Raw genomic sequence first — 19,935 nt, 5'->3', positions numbered from 1 at the left:
CCAGTTAAATGGAATTCTTTAAGTCCAGAGTATAAACCAGGGAAATCTCAGGAGCTAGAGGGTAGAGGACCTGGGAAAGGCAGGACTGCTACTGTGAGACTTGTGTTGAGTGATTGGACTGATGCTAAAAGATCACAGAAAGAGCTGGTAGATTTTTTAAAAAGCATGGGTTTTCTGAACACCTGATTCATGATAACTTACAACTTTTCTATTTCTCATGTAGGTTTAAGAAAGTCTACCAAGAAGCGCAGTGAGTCCCCACCTGCTGAGCTCCCCAGTTTGAGGAGGAGCACACGTCAAAAGACCACGGGCTCCTGTGCTAGTACCAGGTAATTTAAATTTTTGAGCTTACAGTTTTTACCTTCTTATGCTCAGGTGTTTCAACTTTGTTTCAGTTTTTCTGTACATCTTAAAATTACCAATTAATTTTTCCTTTCCTTACTCCAAATTGTCTCATTTCCTCTTCCTCCTTCCGTTTCCTTCCGTTGTTGTGATAGGGTCTTCGTTGTGACTAACCAAGTTGTGGTAACCTGTGACTTAATATTTCCTTGCTTCAGTCTCTTTTAAGTTATGGGCTCACAGGAGTATGCTACCACACCCAGCTCAGTAATATATAGAATGTAATTTACACATTAAATAAAAGTAATGGAATAACTTAACTTTATGCAAAATTTTTAAAAGTTAATTCTGTTTTTCTAGATAGGTGTTTATTTTTTTTTAAAATTGTGTGTGTGTGTGTGTATGTATGTATGTGTGTGTGTGTGTGTGTATGTATGTGTGTGTGTGTGTGTGTGTGTGTGTGTATAGCCCTGGCTGTCTTGGAACTTGCTCTGTAAGCCAGGGTGGCCTCAAACTCAGAGATCCACCTTCCTCCGGAGTGCTGGGATTAATGGCATGTGCCACCATGCCTGTCCAAAAAACCAGCCAAACAAAAATAAACACAAAGAAAAAGCAATCAATAGCAACTACAAAAACCAGTTTTTTTCTAAGTGAGTCAGTGCAGTAAACATATTCAGTCATTCTAGTCATGTCTAATTCCTTTTGCAATAATTGTCAACAGAACTAAAGTGAAAACTCAGCCAAGTGTGGTTGGGCTGAGAATCCTCTAGCACTTGAAGGAAGAGGCAAATAAATCTCTGAGTTTGAAGCCTGATTGGTCTACATAGCTAGTTCCAGGGCAGCAAGGGCTGCATAGTGAGACCCTATCCCATAACAAATGAATAAAAAACATCAACATGAAAGCCCAACTTATAATGCCTCAAAGGAGTTGCACAAGCCATGTTATTTTTTGACACATGTATATTTTTTCTCTTTTGGAAAAAACATTTTACAATTATTACCAGTATTTAGACATAAGGTTGAGCTGGATTTAATGTCGCCTCCTGGCACTCTGGTGGCAAAGGCAAGCAAAATTTTACTAGTTAAAGGCAAACCTGGTCTACGTAGTAAATTCCAGGCCAGCCAAGACTATAGAGTGAAATGCTGGCTGGGGAAAAAAAATGCACAGTTCTACAAATAGATTTCCAGTGACCCTCTTTTGTGCAGATTAGATACGTTTAATGAAAGGTGGACTTTCAGTGTGATGTGATTGAACCGAAAGTGTGCGTGCTTTAATGACTGTATCACTAGGTGTGGTGACACACACCTTGTTTTTAATCCCAGCACTTGGGAGGCAGAGGCAGGCAGATCTCTGTGAGTTCGAGGCCAGCCTGTTCTACAGAGTTCCAGGACAGCCGCCGGGGCTGTTAAACAGAGAAATTCTTTCTTGACATTCTCCCTCCCCCAACTCACAACCACCACCACCACCACCACCACCACCACCACCCCCCCACACATCAAAAAAAAAAAAAATCTTACCCTTGCCAAAATAAGAGGAGAGAGAACAATTTTGAACAATCGTGCATACTAGGAACTTTGAGACAAGGTCTCACTATGTAGCACTGACTGGGATTAAATGTACATGCCAAATAAAGTTTTATTTTAGAGCCAAATACCAACTTTTCCTCCTTCCTTCCTTCCTTCCTTCCTAATTTATTTTTTTCAGATCATATTTTTCTGTAGCTTTGGAGCCTGTCCTGGAACTAGCTCTTGTGGTCCAGGCTGGCCTGGCATTCACAGAGATCTACCAGCCTCTGCCTCTGAGTGCTGCGATTAAAGGCGCGTGCCACCACCACCCGGCAAACTCTTCCTCTTTTAAATGTAGTTTCTTCTAGAAAATGCAGTAAAAATAGTAATGGGTCACTGATTTTTAGGCTGACTTATTTCTGTTCAGATTTAAGTAGGCAGTCAAATTTTTGAATGGCATTTGGTTATTTCCTAAGACTCAGTTTTTTGATCAGCTTTCAGTGTTTAATGATGACATGAGGAGAGAATTTGACTTTTTTCTTTAAATGAGACAGGTTCTCTCTATATAGCCCTGGGGGTACTGGAATTCACTGTGTAGTCCAGGCTGGCCTCAAACCCAAAGATTTCTCTGAGCTCTGGGATTTTTAAAGATTTGTGCCACAGTACCCAAATAGAATATGAAATCTTCATAGCCCGAGAATAAAAAACTTCTGTTTTCTGTCCTCCACACACATTTTTTCCATATTGCTTTTAAAGTATCTAGAACTAGTGTAACTGACTGCATTTGAGGTTTCTTATTAATACCTTTGAGGGCTTGTGAGAAAATAATTCTGAGTTCTACAGAGCTTTATTCACATTTTGTGCCAAATTTTCAACATTCTAAAAAAATGAAAAAAAAATCATTTTCTAAAATAATCTTTATGTTTATTGATAATGTGGAGATGCTTTTAGGGGTCAAAGGTGACTGATCTTCTTGAGCTGGAGTTACAGGCAATTGTGAGCTTTACTGTGTGGATTCTGGGAGCTCAGAATTGGCCTCTCTGATCACCTAGAAGAGATACATGCTCCCTTAACTGTACAACTCTGCAGTACTTCTTCCACCTTTCAGTCTTACCAAAGGGTTATAGTTTGAATTTGCTGCATGTGAAGTCAGATAGATTATTTAGTGTTAATATTTTCGTTTTCTTTCATTGCACCCTTTTGTTACACATGGCCTTGTGATCAGTGCATGTAAAATTTCAGTATATGTGGTCATGTTGTGCACAAGCCGTCTAGCATTTTTGCATTAAACAGTCTTGGTCTAGGTTGTATTTTATGAATTTTTAAGATTTTTTTATTCCTTATTGACCTAAGGAGCTTGTGGGCTTCTTTCAGAGAAACAGTCTTTGAGTAACATCTTGTATATACAGAGTGTTTCGCCTAGAGTATTGTGAAAATTACATGTTGAATGTATTTAAATCTTATTTGCAGCTTGATACTAAGTTAGGTTTGAATGATTTCTTTACTTTTGAAGCAAAAATTAGTTAAGCCCACTCCTGTTTAGAATTGGCTAAAAATAAACTCAATTACTCAGGTTAATTGAGAGCTTCATTCTCAATGCTCATTGAACCAGTTCTCTTTGTGTTACTTGACACTATCAGGTTGCACTTACAGTCTGTCCTTAAAACTGACTTTCTCAAAGTCATATGTGGTGTTCATAAGTATTAAACCCCTAGCAGTTTTGCGTTGTTAAGATATTTGATTTAAATGATTTAGGTAGTCTGATATAAGAGTATGGGTATGATCTCTCTGATCTTTTGATCCTACTATTTTTGCTGTCATTTTGTAAGCCATTGTCTATGTTTGGAAGTGAGTTTGTATTTTAAATGTGTAGATTTTTTTTTTCGTCCTCCAGGAAGATCCACTTTTCCATTTAGCTGGAAGTGTTTAAAATCATTTCTGTCTGTAAAGATGACAATAGCTCCAGTAACAAAAGCTTGTACTGTGTGAGCTATACCTTGGAAGAATTTCAGAAATACAAAGTCTCAGTGATTTTTTTTTTTTTTGATAACAGTTTTTATTTAAAAGGGAGAAGAAACTGGCTTTGTGCTGTGTGAATTTGAGTTTTGCGTTGTCTATACATTGCTCCTCGTGCCTTGGTAATGCTGACTGTGATGACATTTTTCTGTTGCAGTCGGCGAGGCTCTGGCCTGGGCAAGAGAGGAGCAGCTGAGGCTCGGCGGCAAGAGAAAATGGCAGACCCAGAAAGCAACCAGGAGACAGTAAATTCCTCAGCTGCCCGGACAGATGAAGCTCCCCAAGGAGCAGCAGGTAGATGGGTACTTCTTAGTTCTGAGACATTTTTTTTTTCTTAACAATTTATTTCTGGATGAATTTTTTCAATTTATAAGTAAGATAAAGGAGGGAACAGAATTACCATAGATGTTACCATGAAATATTTCCCCCGCCCAATTTTGTTGTACATAATAAATTGGGTGTTTTGATTAGTAGGTTCATTGTTAAAATTTCATTTACTAGATAGATTCAGAGGGCTTTATACGAAGGTGTAAATTTTCCATTTAAGGTTTTTATATATGGATCAGTATATATGATGAGTTGACTAACAATTGTTTTAGTGAATTTAATTTTATAATAAAAATGTAAGAATGTATTTTAAATTGTTTTGTAAGCATATGACTCTTAACTTAGCATTTTGTAAGCCCTTAAAAATTAATTTTGTTCTGAAGATACTATAATAATAGTATTTAGATTTCTATGGGCTTTTAAATTTTTTTCTTTATAATCTTTGGGTGTCACCCCCCTCCCAAGGAAAAAAATGCATTTTTTTTTTTAGCTTTAAGTATCTGTTACCATTACCATAATTGTGGTTAGTGAAATTTAAAACCTAGTGTATAATTGCTCTTTCAAAACAGAATTAACACTGTAAGTTTTCATTTATGAATGTGTATGTATTTCTACAACTGTGCTACATCAAATTTAGTTGCAAAGCATATACAGACTTTTTTACAAAGCTTTTATGTAGTGTGATTTGCTATTAGACTATACAGTAGTTTTGTTTTTGCCTGTGGTTGGTAATAAACTAGATTGCTGGAAAGGTCTGGTTACTCATGTTTATTGTACTCTGCTTAGCTAGGCTTATTTTGAAGCCATTGCTGTATCTAAATTAAGAAGAATTATACACTGAATTTGTAGCATCTTTTCTATTGGGGATTAAATTTTAAAGATTCCCCTCTGTTTTTCTAACTAGTTATTGGTAAATATTTGGAAGAATACAAGCTATATCACTTGCAGGCTCATTCAGGCTGTTGATAATAACAGGGCCTCTCCTTTTCAGTGTTGAACATCACTTCCTATCCTCTCGTTATTTATTTCAAGTCAGAATATTAAAGTATAAGGTCAGTCATCAAATGAGTGACAGAAATGAGATTTCTGAATTCATTGTTAGAGTTTACTGTTAAAGTAATTTTAATTGTAACACCTGTTCACTCTGCATTTGTGGCTTTAAACATTCCTCCATATAATCCCATTGACTATTCAAAACAACCTGCTGAGGTGTGAGTTCTGTTTCTGTCATTTATAAATGAGGGGAAAACTGAGGCACACATTGGTTAAGCTTTCCCAGAGTTCTAAGCTAAGATTTATGACGCTTCAGTCCAGGTCATAGAAACAAAGTACAGCTGTGTTCGCTCCCTAGGGTTAGAAGAGTTTAATTTACGTGTATACATTTCAAGGCTAGAAAGGGTAGATTTGGTCTTTGATAACATTATCTAAGAGGGTAAATGCTTCAAGTGACTGTAGTATGTTTGTCATTTACATTTGAAATCACTGTGATAGAGGGTGCCCCCCTCTCCTCTTTTTTTTTTTTTGATGAAATGTTCACATGGATGTTTACTGCTGTTAGAGTAGCATTGAGTTTAGTAATTTCTTTATGCATAGCAGAAATTCCTCTGGCTTGAGGTAAAATACTTCTGGGAAAATCTACTTTAGTTTTTCTATGTATAAAATACAAACCAAAATTAGCACAGAGGACACATTTGGGGTGATTTGAACTACTTTTTGATGTCTGTCTTTTGAACAGTGGTTCTGTAGTTGGCAAGGGAAAATAGGCAGTGTCCTGGTATTCACTTTTTATATCAAGACTTCATAACTTCAAGAAATGGTCAGGGTCATATCCTAGAAAGCATTATTTTTGTTGTTTTTAAGACAGGATCTCTACCTGGCTCTCTGCTTATGTCCAGTTTTTATTTTCCTCTATTCTGTCATTGATGCCTTAAGACAGGAAACCTCCCTCCTTCACCAAATAGAGTGGTTGAGTGTTTTATATTGTGGTGCTTTTGGTTTTATTTTGTTTTGAAATTAAAACTAGATAAAAATTAAAGATTAACAGTCCCTATAAACAACAAAAGATAGGTTCTCACTATGTAGTTCTGGCTGGCCTGGTGTCACTCTGGCTCTCAACGCACAGAACTTGCCTTGTTTCCTCTTCTAAGTGCAGGGATTAAAGGTGTAAGCTACCATACCCTTGCACGCAGTTTATTTTCTTTTTTTTCTTCTCTGATTTTTTTGAGACAGGGTTTCTCTTTTTAACAGCCCTAGTTGTCCTGGAATTAGAGCAGGCTTGTCTTGAACTTACAAAGATCCTCCTGCCTCTGCTTCCTGAGTGCTAGAATTAAGGCCTGCACCACCACCACCATTTTTAATGCCTTCTCTTTCCGATTACTTTGGTTATGAATAAGGTTTTTGGGCTTTTTGAGTTAACAGGTGTTTTTTTTTTTTAAAGCTATTTTTAATTAAATTAGCTTAAAGGCTAGATTAATCTGAGTGCTTAATTTTGTACAACAGTATGTAAAGGGAACTTCACATCATTGGACAATTGTGTCAGTTGGAAAGAGCTACCAAGGTCTGGGGGGAGCTCAGTGACTAAGAGCTGTTGCTGCAGAAGCAGGAAAATATGAGTTGAGATTCCTTAGTACCTCTTAAAAAGCTGGACTTGTGTTTACAGTATTGTAACCCCAGTGTTGGCCCAGGCCAGCATATAGAGACACTATTTCAGGAGTAAGCCTGGTACCCATACATAGATGGACAAACTTGATGTCTTCCCTTGGCTTCTACACACTAAGGGATGGCAAAAAGTTCAGTTTCTTCATTTTGAGTGATAGCAAATTTGTCACTATTGGCAACTTAACCTTTTGAAAAAGAAAAATACCTATCCTTTTTATAGAGTGGTTTTGGGAGGAGGAAGGTCACACTATTAGAGTTCCACTGTAATAGACTCCTTTTGGCCAATTACTATTATTGAGAATTAGACCTGTCTGACTTATATTAATCAGGCCAAGTTTTTTTGTCACTAAACGGGGCTCCTAATTATGTTTCAAAAGTTGCATTTCTTAGTTAACATATTTGTCGAAATGTAGTTTGCTGTGTTTATTATGAAATTTATTAGAAATAGAGATATCTTTTAATGATTGTAGATTCTTCGACATTTTATGTTTAATTTTGTTTGCTTTCCCATGCTTTAAAAAAGCCACTTGAACAGACTGGGTCTTAATTAGTACCTAAAATATTATTACTTGTTGATAGGGCTTGGTACAATGATTGTAACTGAATTAAAATTTCCAGCTAAGGGGTGTGTTTTAGAAGTATAGTTTAGAGTGTAGGAGTGAAGCCTGGCTCTCTGGGTTCTAACTTGATTACTAGGTGACATGAGCAGTTGAAGTCATGAAGCTTAATTTTTTCCTGTGCATGAAGAATATTGGTTGTTGACCAATATTCCTCATAAGTAGCCTTATATGGTACAGTTAGTTTAGTCTTTTTATCTTCTGTGTTAATCTTAGAGGCTTTAACTTTAACTATGAAAATGTTAACATTGGGATTGTAATTGGAAAACGGCAGCAAGACAGTTCATAAAAAATGCATACAGCTATGTTTTTATCAGTTATATTAACAAATAACTAATGAACCAGATTTGGCCTATGGGCCACTGTTTGTTCCCTTTTTTTCTAAATTATATTTAAGAATTAAAGAGTCCGGTGAAGTTAAAGAATACAATATTTAAAGAAACATTTTCTAAAATTGTTGAATTGGTTAGTGACTGGCACATTGGCTTCTTTTACTTTTTAGTGGGGTCTTGTGGTTTGTGTGTGTGTGTGTCCTCTCTGCTGGTGATGAAATCCCAAATTTATGTCAGTCATAAACCTCTGTGTTTTTGCCTTGCATTCTGTCAATGTCCAGTAAGTAGGCTGATGGTATTGTTAATGATGTAGTCATACGTAGACCAAACCTATTTTTGAAACTGTGTGTGTCTCAGCATATACTTAGTGATTTAGCAGACTACTAGTTTCTCTAAGAGTTATAATATCTGCTGCTGTTATTAACTTAAACTGGTTTTATTTTTTATTTGGTTCATATATATTGTGTAGTAGAAGTCTTCATTCTACCTTAATTTTTGGCATCTTTCTGCTTTTTCATAACTTCATTGCAATTCTTTGCACTTAGGTGTAAATTGTAATGCTTTAGTAGTTCATTCCCAAAGGAAGAGTGTATATAATCTCTTGCAATTAAAGAAAACAGATAAATGATTATTTACACTTCTGAACTATAATTTAGAGCCGGACTTGATTAATGAACGGCAGAGGAATTCAGGAGAAAGCTGTTTCAGGGGCTTGAAGGTTTCAAAGTTTATGATTATGTTTATAAAAGTAGCTGAGCTCTCTTTTTGCTCCTAAATTTTATGGAAGGGATTGTAGAATGGCTGAGTGTGTAGGAAGACACATTTAATTTATTATAGTCTGTAATCTTTGGTTTTTCTTTAAGGTAAGCCAGACATACGAGATTAAATACTCCTCCTAATCCTTACCTCCCTCTCCCCAAGCCTCTAGTTCTGTTGCAGGGGCTGTTGGCATGACCACCTCTGGGGAGAGTGAATCGGATGATTCTGAGATGGGACGATTACAAGGTAAAGAGAGCTATTGAGTGTGCAAGAAATGATTATCACAGGCTGCAGATCCTCCTATTTTTGACTTGAATCAGTTCATATATATTCTCCTGAATGTTGTCTAGCAGTTCTAGGTATACCTGCTCCTCTGGAGGAAAAAAATGTTACTTCATGACAACGTGATATTTTGAGTTTGGAAATGACCTGTCTGCGTCTTCGTTTTTACTGTTTAACCAAGCAAAAGCCTCATTTTTTTTAAAAAGTTAATTCGCATGATTACATGTGTAATTGGCTTTAGCAATACATTTACAAAGCACCTCAATATGTTGTTACTCTATGGTATCTAACACCATAAATCTAATAGCATGGGCTTTCCCCAAGTCCCATGTTTTTTTGTAAACTCTAGTTAGTTTTCTTTTTTTTATTTTTGTTAATGTTCTCAGAGCCTTTAAAATACAATGTTGTATTGTATGTACTCCATGTTTGAATAGGTGAGTTTGTACTTAAATCTCAGATGATGGATTTTCAATAGATTTTCAATATAAGACTTAAAAGAGATATGATATGTCAGTTTCACATTGCTTTACAGTTCCTGAGAGATAACAAGTTTTTATAATTTCTTCTGTGGTCCCACTTGCAAACATAGCTTTTCTTTGTTAACTGGTAAAAATGATTTTTATGGATTTGGACAGGTTTACCAAAATCTCTCTGGGAAGTAATGTTTATGGAAAAACGAGGCAAGGGCTCTTTTTATATATGACTTTACCTAAAATACTTAATTTACCTCATGGTTTCTTACATAGTTTTGGTCAGGATATGTTTTAACTTCTCCCTAAAACTTGAATATATTTGAAGATGTCATGGGGTTCTTTAATTTGTAGTAACTAAATTTCTTTATGTCTGAGGTTTTAGAAATTTAACTTAGTTTCTCTTAAAATTCAGATTGGAAAGTAACATTGGGATATGTGAGATGAATCACTTCCTTGACATTTCTAGATAAGAACAATTTTTTTAAATCAACTCAACTACTCCCCTGCCTCTTTTTTTTTTTCTTCTTTAGCCCTGTTAGAGGCCAGGGGTCTTCCTCCTCACCTGTTTGGTCCTCTTGGTCCTCGGATGTCACAGCTTTTCCATAGAACAATTGGAAGCGGAGCTAGTAAGTGAATACTTTAAAACATTTCCTCCCTCAATTGAAGTCTCTGAATAATTAGTTAAATGTTACTCTTATTGGTTACTTGTTGATATAATAATTTAAAATCTTTTCGATTTCCTTCTGTACTTTTGTTTTTGACTGCTCAATTGGAATCACAAAAATAATCCAGATTTTTATTGAAAAAAATATTTTTCTAACTGTAGGAAAGAATCATAGATACTTATGTCATCTGATTACATATTTTCAGTTTATTTTTTATCTGAAGCTTTATAAAATTTACTCCATAAGACAGTGTTAACACGAACCTGAAAGGAACAATTTCTCAGCAGCATTACTTCTCACCAGACATAACAGTGACTATAGTCTTGATTTATAATGGAAAGTCCTGTCGTATAGTTTTTTGTTTTTTTTTTTTTTTTTGTTTTTTTTTTTTTGGTTTTTTTTTTTTTTGGTTTTTCGAGACAGGGTTTCTCTGTATCTTTGGAGCCTGTCCTGGAACTAGCTCTGTAGACCAGGCTGGACTCGAACTCACAGAGATCCGCCTGCCTCTGCCTCCCGAGTGCTGGGATAACAGGCGTGCGCCACCATCGCCCGGCCCCTGTCGTATAGTTAAAAGTCTAGTTAAAATCCTTTTTGACTTAACATTTGGTTAATTTTTTTATAACTTTATAGTCAGCTTATTAACTGACTAATATATATCCTTAAGTATTTGAAGTTTTAAAAATAAAATAAAGTCTTACGGCTGGTATTAGTGTGGGCGTGTTTGAATATATGCTTGATTTGTGTGGGTGCACATGCTAGGACAAGTTGTGGAGGTCTGAAGGCTACTTTAGAGTTGGTCCTCTCTAACTTTGTATAGGTTTAAGGATGGACCCTATCAGGCTCATGTACCAAGCATCTTTGTTTTCTAATCCTTATTTTCTAGTTAAAATATTGCATTATAAGCTGGGCCTAATTCTAGCACTGGGGAGACAGAAGCAGGCAGATTTCTGAGTGAGTTCGAGGCCAACCTGGTCTACAAAGTAAAGTACCAGGATAGCCAAGGCAACACAGAGAAACCCTGTCTTAACCAAAAAATGAAAACAAAAAACATTTTTTTGCATTATGTGTAATTTTTATACCTGAATATTTTTTCTGTTGTGCCCTCCCCGCCAAACCAACAAAAATCAGCGGGCTAAAGAGACAACTTGGAGGTGGAGAGCATTGACTGTTCTTCTGGAGCACCCAAGTTCAATTCCCAGCACCCACATGGTAGCTTACAACTGTCTTTATCTCCAAGATCTGGCATTCTCACACAGACATACATGCAGGCAAAACAACCAAACAGCACAACTTATTTCTGACTTTTATTAAATAGAAAACTTAAAAGCAATTGTGTTTTTGTTTCCCTACATCCCAGGTGGCATATTCTGCCACAAAGTTCTCTTTTTGAGAGTTTTGTGAGTTATACAATATAGCCAGGCTTAATTATAACTGAGTCCTTGGGTCTCCCATGTATTGGGATTATGGGTAGACACTACCATACCTGTCTTCTTGAACTCTTGAATATTTATTTAATACTATTTACTAGATGCTGATATTATACTAATCACAAATACATTTAAGCAGAATTGTTTTCTAAATGGCCTTCTACCTCGGACACAAATAATACAGTATGTTAAAAATGCAGAGAGTAGTATCCATACAGTGAAAAAAAAAAAAAACATAGTAAGGACGTAGGCCAGTTAGGAAGGAAGAGAGGTTGTTTGATTAGAGAAACTTCAGAGACATGAGGATTTTGTAGATATATAAATGTAATTAGAAACTAGCAGTACGTAGATCCCACAGAAAGAATGTGTATTGGCGTGAGATGTGGGCCTGAGTTTGCATATTTAAGAAACAAACCAGCAACAGGAAACTAGACAGTGATAAATGATAAACCCAAAAGGTACATACATCTACCAAGTCACAGAGTACCCTGGTAGGGCAGCCACAAGGTTGAGTGACGGGAAGTGGCACGAGATAATAAACACAACTCAGACCCAAGTTGAAACTTAATAGTCTTCAGTAATTACTGCTTCATGTATATCGTCTGCCATTCCTTTCACACTAAAAACATCTGTATATTCTTTAACGTAAGCTAATAATAAGCAGGCATAGTTTAAAATGTTGATTATGTTTAAGAAATATTGCTGTTCTCAAAAATTAAAACTTTGTTTAGTATGATTCATACATTGCAGTCAGTTTATGCTTTTTTGTTTTTCTAAAATTATTTCACCATTTCATTAAGTTGAAGATGGGAAAGTTGGGTCGGGGCCTTATAAATTTGACCTTCCCATTCTCAAATTTGTCAGTTATAATTTCAGTGCCAGCCTGAATACTTTTATTAAGTGCTGGTGAATTCAGTAATTCCAGTTTTGCTTTATGAAGGCTTTGAAATATGTAAATGAACTCACTTGGTTTTTACTCCTAATTAGTGTTTGTGATCTTTGTAACATAATGAGAAACATTTTTTTTTATTTTCTTGATTTCAGCATAGGGAGTAAGTAATATCTTTTGTTATTGACATCGAGATGACTTGCAAGATACACAGTAACACAGTTTTTATTATTTGTTTTGAGAAAAGACAATTTTAATTCTGAGTATAAGAACTCTTAATATGCACCAAGTTTTGATTAGAAGTACTTTTAGCCTACTTAAACAATGCTATGGGTGGTGATGACTGCTGCTGCTTTTATTCTATTTATTTCCTGGCGGTGGAGTTGAATGCATGGCATCATCCTTGCTTGCTGGTCATATGGTCTACAATTGAACCCCTAACTTAATTGTTTATGAATATAAAATGATCCAATATCCAAAATGTTCTGCTAGTAATTGGATTTCTTCATGCATCAGAGGTACTTAACCAGTTTGGCCATTGTTTTTACTGAAGTTCTCACACAGTTGTTTTGATATAGGGCTTTAGATAATTGTAATCTCACTGATAATGATTATACTTAGGCTTGCCAGCTTCAGTGTTTGAGACACCCATTGCATGCCAGTTTTTCTCTTTTAGGTGATTGTGTTGCTGAGATAAACTTGGTGTACATAATTTCATTCTTCTTAGGTGAAATTAGGAACTACTGGTGATTTCTTTTCTTAGTTACTTTTTTAAAATTATGTATTGTTTAAGCACAAATGATATACCTGCCATACTGATACTAATATTTAGTTTAGAATTTAGAAGTTGTATTATTTTGAACATGTCTGTGCATTTTGTTTTCAGGTAGACTTTTAGTTATTATAAGATAGTAGGCAGCAATTATACAAATTTTAGTTACATATAGTACAGAAAACAAGTCTTGCAAAGGTTACTGTTGTGTAATTTTTTTGTTTGTTTGTTTGTTTAAAGCTCTTTTTGGCTTTTTGGGGAGTCCAACACCCAGCTCCCAATTAAATCACCCATGGAGGCTTATTCTTAGTGATGAATGCCCAGTCTTAGCTTGGTTTATTTCTAGCCAGCTTTTCTTACCTTAAATTATCCTGTCTACTTTTTGCTTCTGCACTTTTATCTTTCTTTCTTCTATGTATCTTACTCTCTTCTACCCTATTGCTGACTGGGTGCTGAGTGACAGGTTCCTGAAGTCCTCTTCTTGGTCTCTCTTTGCTCCTCCCCTTCCTATTGTTTATACTCTCTCTGCAAGCTCTGCTTATCTTTGCTCCTGCCTCACTGTTCAGCTCTTTATTAGACCATCAGGTGTTTTAAATAGGCAAAGAATCATAGCTTCACAGAGTTAAGTAAATGCAGCATAAACAAAAGCAGCACACCAGCCGGGTGGTGGTGACGCACGCCTTTAATCCCAGTACTTGGGAGGCAGAGGCAGGCGGATCTCTGTGAGTTCGAGACCAGCCTGGTCTACAAGAGCTAGTTCTAGGACAGGCTCCAAAACCACAGAGAAACCCTGTCTCGGGGGGGGGGGGGGGACAAACAAACAACACACCTTAAAATAATATTTCCCAATTGGTCACACATCTTTTTGAGGGTTTTGCCACCAGGAAGATCACCTGAACCTTAATTATGGTAAACTACTTTTGACATGAATTTTATATAGATTGAAAGTTATTTTCAGGTATTTTTGTATCCAGTCTTATATATATTTTAAAACCCAATGATAACTGAGTTTAAAGGCCTACTGTGCAAATAATAATTTTACTAGCATCTCTGAAGGGACAAAAGAGCAGGTTTTACTCATTTGTTTACCATGTTGAGGATTGATCCCCAGGTCTCACAAATACTAGGGAAGCATTGTAGCACTGAGCTTTTACTTCAAGTATTGATTTTAATTTTGAGTTCTTTCACTGTAACTAATTTGCATAATGGAATCAATGCCTAAAAAATGAACTGGTAGCCAGCACCTGCTAATGCAGTTGGAACTACAAAGATTATTTGTATTGTTTTTTATACAGAATACCTCATATCTTCAGAAGCATTATTCTGCCTCTCTTAATTTTTGTTTCTTTTCTTTGTTTTCTATTTAATCCTGGTTTGTATATTTAAAGAAGCATGAAATTCCTTTTACACCCAGATACCGTTATTAGGAAATTTTTATTGGACTAAAATTATACTTGCTACATTAATTTTTTTGAAAGTGCAGTTCCTGTTGGTATTTGGTGATGTGAGTTTTGCTGCTAAAAATTAATGAACTTGTTTAAGTTAAGAAAGCATAAACCAAGTAATTGAGGTCATGTTAAGGCTAAGCAGAAACAACAGTTCAGGTCTCCCTTGAATATAAAGTGGCATAGACTTGGTTTGCTTTCCTTTTCTCTTTTTGCTATTATTATAACATCTGTCTCCAGGAGTAGGTATTTAAAGTTATGTGTATTATGTCTTTTATTTCTACATGGTTGGACCAACATTTTGTTTTGAAATCTGGTCTCAGTCCAACTGCGCCATTTCCCCAGCTCTTCAATGTTAAAAAGATCATTTTTTTTTATATGTTTGTGAGTATTTCTACATGTTTCTGTGCACACACGTTTGGATGAATATGTGAGGAGGCCAGAGAAAGTGTTAGATTATTCCTAGAGTTGCAGTTATCAATGATCGTGTACAGCCTGACATTGCTGCTAGAAATAGAGTTGGAGTCTCTGGAAGAGTAATATTACTCCTAACTGCTGAAGTATTTCTCTAGCTCCAGTGTTTAAAAGTAATGCCTTCTTTTTCCGTGCAGGTTCTAAGGCCCAACAGCTTCTTCAAGGACTACAAGCGAGTGATGAGAGTCAACAGCTTCAGGCAGTCATTGAAATGTGTCAGCTATTGGTCATGGGAAATGAGGAGACATTAGGAGGCTTTCCTGTGAAGAGTGTTGTTCCAGCTTTGGTAAGCATGCTGTTTTTATATTTACTTACTTCGCTTATGAGCTATTTACCCATCTTGAGTTTGTAAATATTTTTGTGCCAATTTTTTCTTGAAGTCACTCACTTGATCTTCATTACTTAAATGATTTTTTTCAACCTATCAGTAATGCTTTGTTTCTTCACTGCGAAAAATGTGCTAGGCTTTATTGTTTAATTTCCTTTTTCGTTGGGGAAATAATACTTTGGGTTATCTTTGTGGTGGAGAAAGATTGAGTGTTTATTATTTGTTTATTATTATGCATGGGAAGAATTGTCAAGCCAGGCAGCAATCCATTAAATTATACAAGTATTAGGCTTATAGCATATTTTGCTACTGAAAATTAAATAAATATTCCTTCTCATATATCCAAGTAGTTGGCAAAAATTATGGAGTATAAGATTTTCTCATTTGGTCACATTCTTACATTATGGAAACCTGATAATTCAGGAGTTCTGTGTAAAGGTCTATTAAATATAAAGGGCTTCACACAGCCATTACTTAGCACATTCTTTCCTTTTGAAAGGTTTGGTTTGGGCAACTATAAAGCAATTTCTTGCCTTTTTGCTAGCTCAACCTTCAGATTAAATTCTGATCCTCCCAGCGTAACAAAATCTAAAATAATTTGGAAAGAATCTTGATAAAAGGGAGTCTTTGGTCATCTTGTTCTGAGTTCATGTTTTTTTGAATTATCTTGATTACATCAATTTAAATGGGCTCCACCATCCCCTATTAGTACTGAGTAAGGAGTAAGTTTTTCATTGTTGATGTGGTTAACTGCTTCAAGTTTCTGCCTTGTCTTCCTCTGAAATGATAGACTCTGTCCTGTACTTGTTAACTAAAATAGCCTTTCTCCTCTAAGTTAATTTTTAAGGATATTTTATCGTAGCAACAGAAATGAGATTAAAACAATTGACATTTACAAGTAGTTCTTTTTGCTGGGTAGTGGTGGCACACGCTTTTAATCCTAGCATTCGGGAGGCAGAGACAGGTGGATCTCTGTGAGTTTGAGACCAGCTTGATAATATAGAACTAGTTCCATAACAGCCAAGACTACACAAAGAAACTCGTCTCAAAGAAACAAAAGAACAAAACAGAAAAGCAAAAACAAGTAGTCCCTTTTGGTGTAAGGGAAAGCTTTCATCTTTCAATTAGGAAACTTAGTGTTTTTTGTGTTAGCATGAAGACCCTTTGAAATTAGATGGGTTTTTCAAGGGACTGATTTAGATGGTGAATGTGTATAAATGTTTCAGTTTTGAACAGTTTTTTTCTATGAATGTATTTATTTACCAGAGAAGTCATGTAATAATCGGGTATTGTGTATCTTTTATTATCAGCAACTATTTGAAGGGTACTTGATATCCGAAATATAGTGCATTTAAAATTTTCGAGTTTTACATTGCTTCCTTTGACCAAAATAGCTGCAATCTCTTTGAAATCTTTTTCTAATGAGAAAATACTATAAATTCTAACTTTTAGACCTACTTATTTGTGAAGTAATTAATTGGTATGTCATTTATTAATTGTAGTCTCTAATGTATCCAATTCTGTTCAAACCACATTTTACTATATCATTAGCATATGGTTATGACAGTACTCATTTCTATTAGATGTGTACAGAATGTAAACTGTAGTCTTCAATCTGTGTTAATAATAATTCAGTGAATACCAGTCGTTGCTGGCTCTGGTGATGTGTCAGTTGATAAATCTCTTTCATGTTAGTGGGTGTCTCTGAAGTATATTAGAACTACTAAAATGGCTGGTTGTAAGCAACAGAAATGATGATTTTTAACTTCATGCCTTATAACAGCATTGCCAATCTAGAGATGTAGCATGCAATGAAAGACATTATAAGCATAATAATTCCTAAGTATGTCTTGCTATTACTTTTTTGTGTGTAGTGCAAGGAAGAAAATTCTCTCCATTTCAGTGAAATGCAAGAAATACTTTTAAAATTTCTAATATTTTGTTATGTTTCTAACAGATAACATTACTGCAGATGGAACATAATTTTGACATTGTAAGTACATCATGTATTTTTAAAGCTACCTAAATTTTAATTTGAGTATGTATTGAATAAAAACTCATTCTGTTTTCTAGATGAATCACGCTTGCCGAGCCTTAACGTACATGATGGAAGCGCTCCCTCGATCATCTGCTGTTGTCGTAGATGCTATTCCTGTCTTTTTAGAAAAGGTAGACCTGCTTTTGTACAGCTTGTTCATAAGTACACAGGAGGAGTCAAGTTTTGGATTCTTGAATTTGTTTCTGTGATGTAATTAAAGTATGTGTTTTTAACCAATTTACCAAAAAAAAAAATATTTTACGTACAAAAAACCCAGTAGTTGAAACTAATAAATTATTTATAAAATAAAGCCCCACTTCATGATGTTTTTATGATAGCTTTTAACACGTTAACATCAGAGAGCATCATAAAGCATTTCTTTAAAAATAATACATTGGGGGCTGGTGAGTTGAGTACTAGTGCTTAAAGGATAAACCTTAAGAGCTGAATTTTTATCATCCCTGGAACACACATAAAAAGCCAAATGGTATGTGTCTGTAATCTTGATACCTGTAAGATAGAGATGAGACATGAGATAGAGACCTGCTTTTGCAAAGTAGAAGGTGAAAACCGACTTCTAAAATGTGTGTATGAGAGTATAAACACGTCACAATCAGTATAAAAGGAGTTAACAAAACAACGGACAGTAGAATTCATAACTATAATCTTATTTGATTGCTGAAAAGTTTGAGACAAAGGAGAGCTTATGTTCACAAAATGACTAGTGGAGAAAGGAAATTTTTCATATGGTCAGTGGTTAGTAGGTTGTATTATTATATCTAACATTTTTCTTAAATGCACGATAAAACTTAGTTCATCTGGCAAAATCTAATTACTCTGATTAAATGTACATTTTTAAGTCAGGTTTAAAAAATTTTGCTACATGTATCAACTAACTTGTTTTAAATAGGGAATTTTGTTCTATGGTAATAATATTTTACAGTATCCTAAAGCCAAGTAAGTTGTTGGGAGGAAAGTAAAAGCTTTATAAGTTTTACCCAAGGGTGAGTTTTTCTAGTTTGGTTTCATTTTGGAAGTAGTGTAAGTGGCTACAAATAGATGAATACAGTGTTTGTGCAGATAAAGTACTGTTGAAAAATAAATAATAACCTTTGGTACCTACTTTAATGTTCCTAGCTGCAAGTTATTCAGTGTATTGATGTGGCAGAGCAGGCCTTAACTGCCTTGGAGATGCTGTCACGGAGACATAGTAAAGCTATTTTACAGGCGGTAAGTGTTGTTGCTAAAAGACTGTATTTCCTTTGATGTTATTTCAGAACTGCATTGTGCTAGTTCCTTGATTGTAGCTCCATAAGATGCACATATTTTACACTATGTGATGTTCTAGACATTTATAATAGTTCTTTTTGTCAAAGGATATTTTTCTTTCACTTTAACAGTTTTCTGTATTTTAGGGTGGCTTGGCAGACTGCTTGCTGTATCTAGAATTCTTCAGCATAAATGCCCAAAGAAATGCACTAGCAATTGCAGCCAATTGCTGCCAGAGTATCACACCTGATGAATTTCATTTTGTGGCAGATTCCCTACCATTACTTACCCAAAGGCTAACTCATCAGGTAAAGTATGAATCTTGTTTCCTATGTCGTGAAAGTTTGTTTTTTGTTTTTTCCCCAAAATTCTGTTTATAATTTTCTAATTGGATGTGTATAACTCTAAGTGTTCTGATCCATGTTTCTTTTTAAATGTATTATCTAGTAACATATTAGATTATTTTTTATAAGATTTTGGCAGATTTACCCAAATGATAAGCAATTTATAGGTTCAGTATCTTTATATTGGTATTAACTGATGACTTTGTTATTGTATCAATTAAGATTTTCCTTTGTGAGATAAGAATTTACTTTTAGAAAGATCCCCCTAAAAGGCATTGGGAGCATGGGTCAAGACTGGAAGAGAGAAAAGGGTTGTCCTGAAATAGAAATGGAAAGTATAGATTCTACCTGTTGGGATTGGAGGAGAGCAGAATAGGTATGTAAAAGGTAAAATATCAGAGATAAGAGTTTGAACAGCAGTATTCATACCAGATTTGAATGGGGGGAATTGAGTTGCTACATCTGGAGGTCAGGGAGAAACTGTGTTTTCTTGTACCCGTATTTTACAAATGCTATTGTTACTAGAGACACTTTTTAAGAAATCTACTTTGAGGGGCTGGAGAGATGGCTCAGTGGTTAAGAGCATTGCCTGCTCTTCCAAAGGTCCTGAGTTCAATTCCCAGCAACCACATGGTGGCTCACAACCATCTGTAATGAGGTCTGGTGCCCTCTTCTGGCCTGCAGACATACACACAGACAGAATATTGTATACATAATAAAGAAATAAATATTAAAAAAAAAAGAAATCTAGTTTGAATTTCTTAAAAATCTACTTTCACAGATTATTTGAAACCTGTGCCAATTAGATGTACAGAATATGCTTAAGGGATTACATAAGATGATGGGCTCATTTGTCGCCTACATTTCTATAATGATAATGATAGATTAGAGACATTAAGTTTTTTTCTTTTCTGTAGAGGACAAGGGACAGTTTATAGTACAATGTAGGCTAGCTCCGAACTTGAATCCTTTCAA

At 35.4% G+C, this 19,935-nt stretch overlaps 1 protein-coding gene across 20 annotated transcripts in view; it reads left to right on the top strand.

Moving 5' to 3' along the window:
* Positions 1 to 19,935, top strand: part of Trip12 (thyroid hormone receptor interactor 12) — a 115,880-nt gene that overhangs the window by 49,551 nt on the left and 46,394 nt on the right. For all 20 annotated transcript variants that reach the window (XM_075952061.1, XM_075952074.1, XM_075952071.1 and 17 more), the window contains 9 exons: positions 224 to 329; positions 4,019 to 4,155; positions 8,717 to 8,800; positions 9,840 to 9,935; positions 15,119 to 15,267; positions 17,267 to 17,302; positions 17,383 to 17,478; positions 18,485 to 18,577; positions 18,763 to 18,924. In XM_075952061.1, coding sequence (XP_075808176.1) covers positions 224 to 329; positions 4,019 to 4,155; positions 8,717 to 8,800; positions 9,840 to 9,935; positions 15,119 to 15,267; positions 17,267 to 17,302; positions 17,383 to 17,478; positions 18,485 to 18,577; positions 18,763 to 18,924 — 959 coding nt within the window. The remainder of the gene's footprint in view (positions 1 to 223; positions 330 to 4,018; positions 4,156 to 8,716; positions 8,801 to 9,839; positions 9,936 to 15,118; positions 15,268 to 17,266; positions 17,303 to 17,382; positions 17,479 to 18,484; positions 18,578 to 18,762; positions 18,925 to 19,935) is intronic.

This window comes from Microtus pennsylvanicus, chromosome 17 (assembly GCF_037038515.1).
Source record: "Microtus pennsylvanicus isolate mMicPen1 chromosome 17, mMicPen1.hap1, whole genome shotgun sequence".
NCBI classification, from domain to species: domain Eukaryota; kingdom Metazoa; phylum Chordata; class Mammalia; order Rodentia; family Cricetidae; genus Microtus; species Microtus pennsylvanicus.
This window is presented reverse-complemented; position numbering and strand designations above follow the sequence as displayed.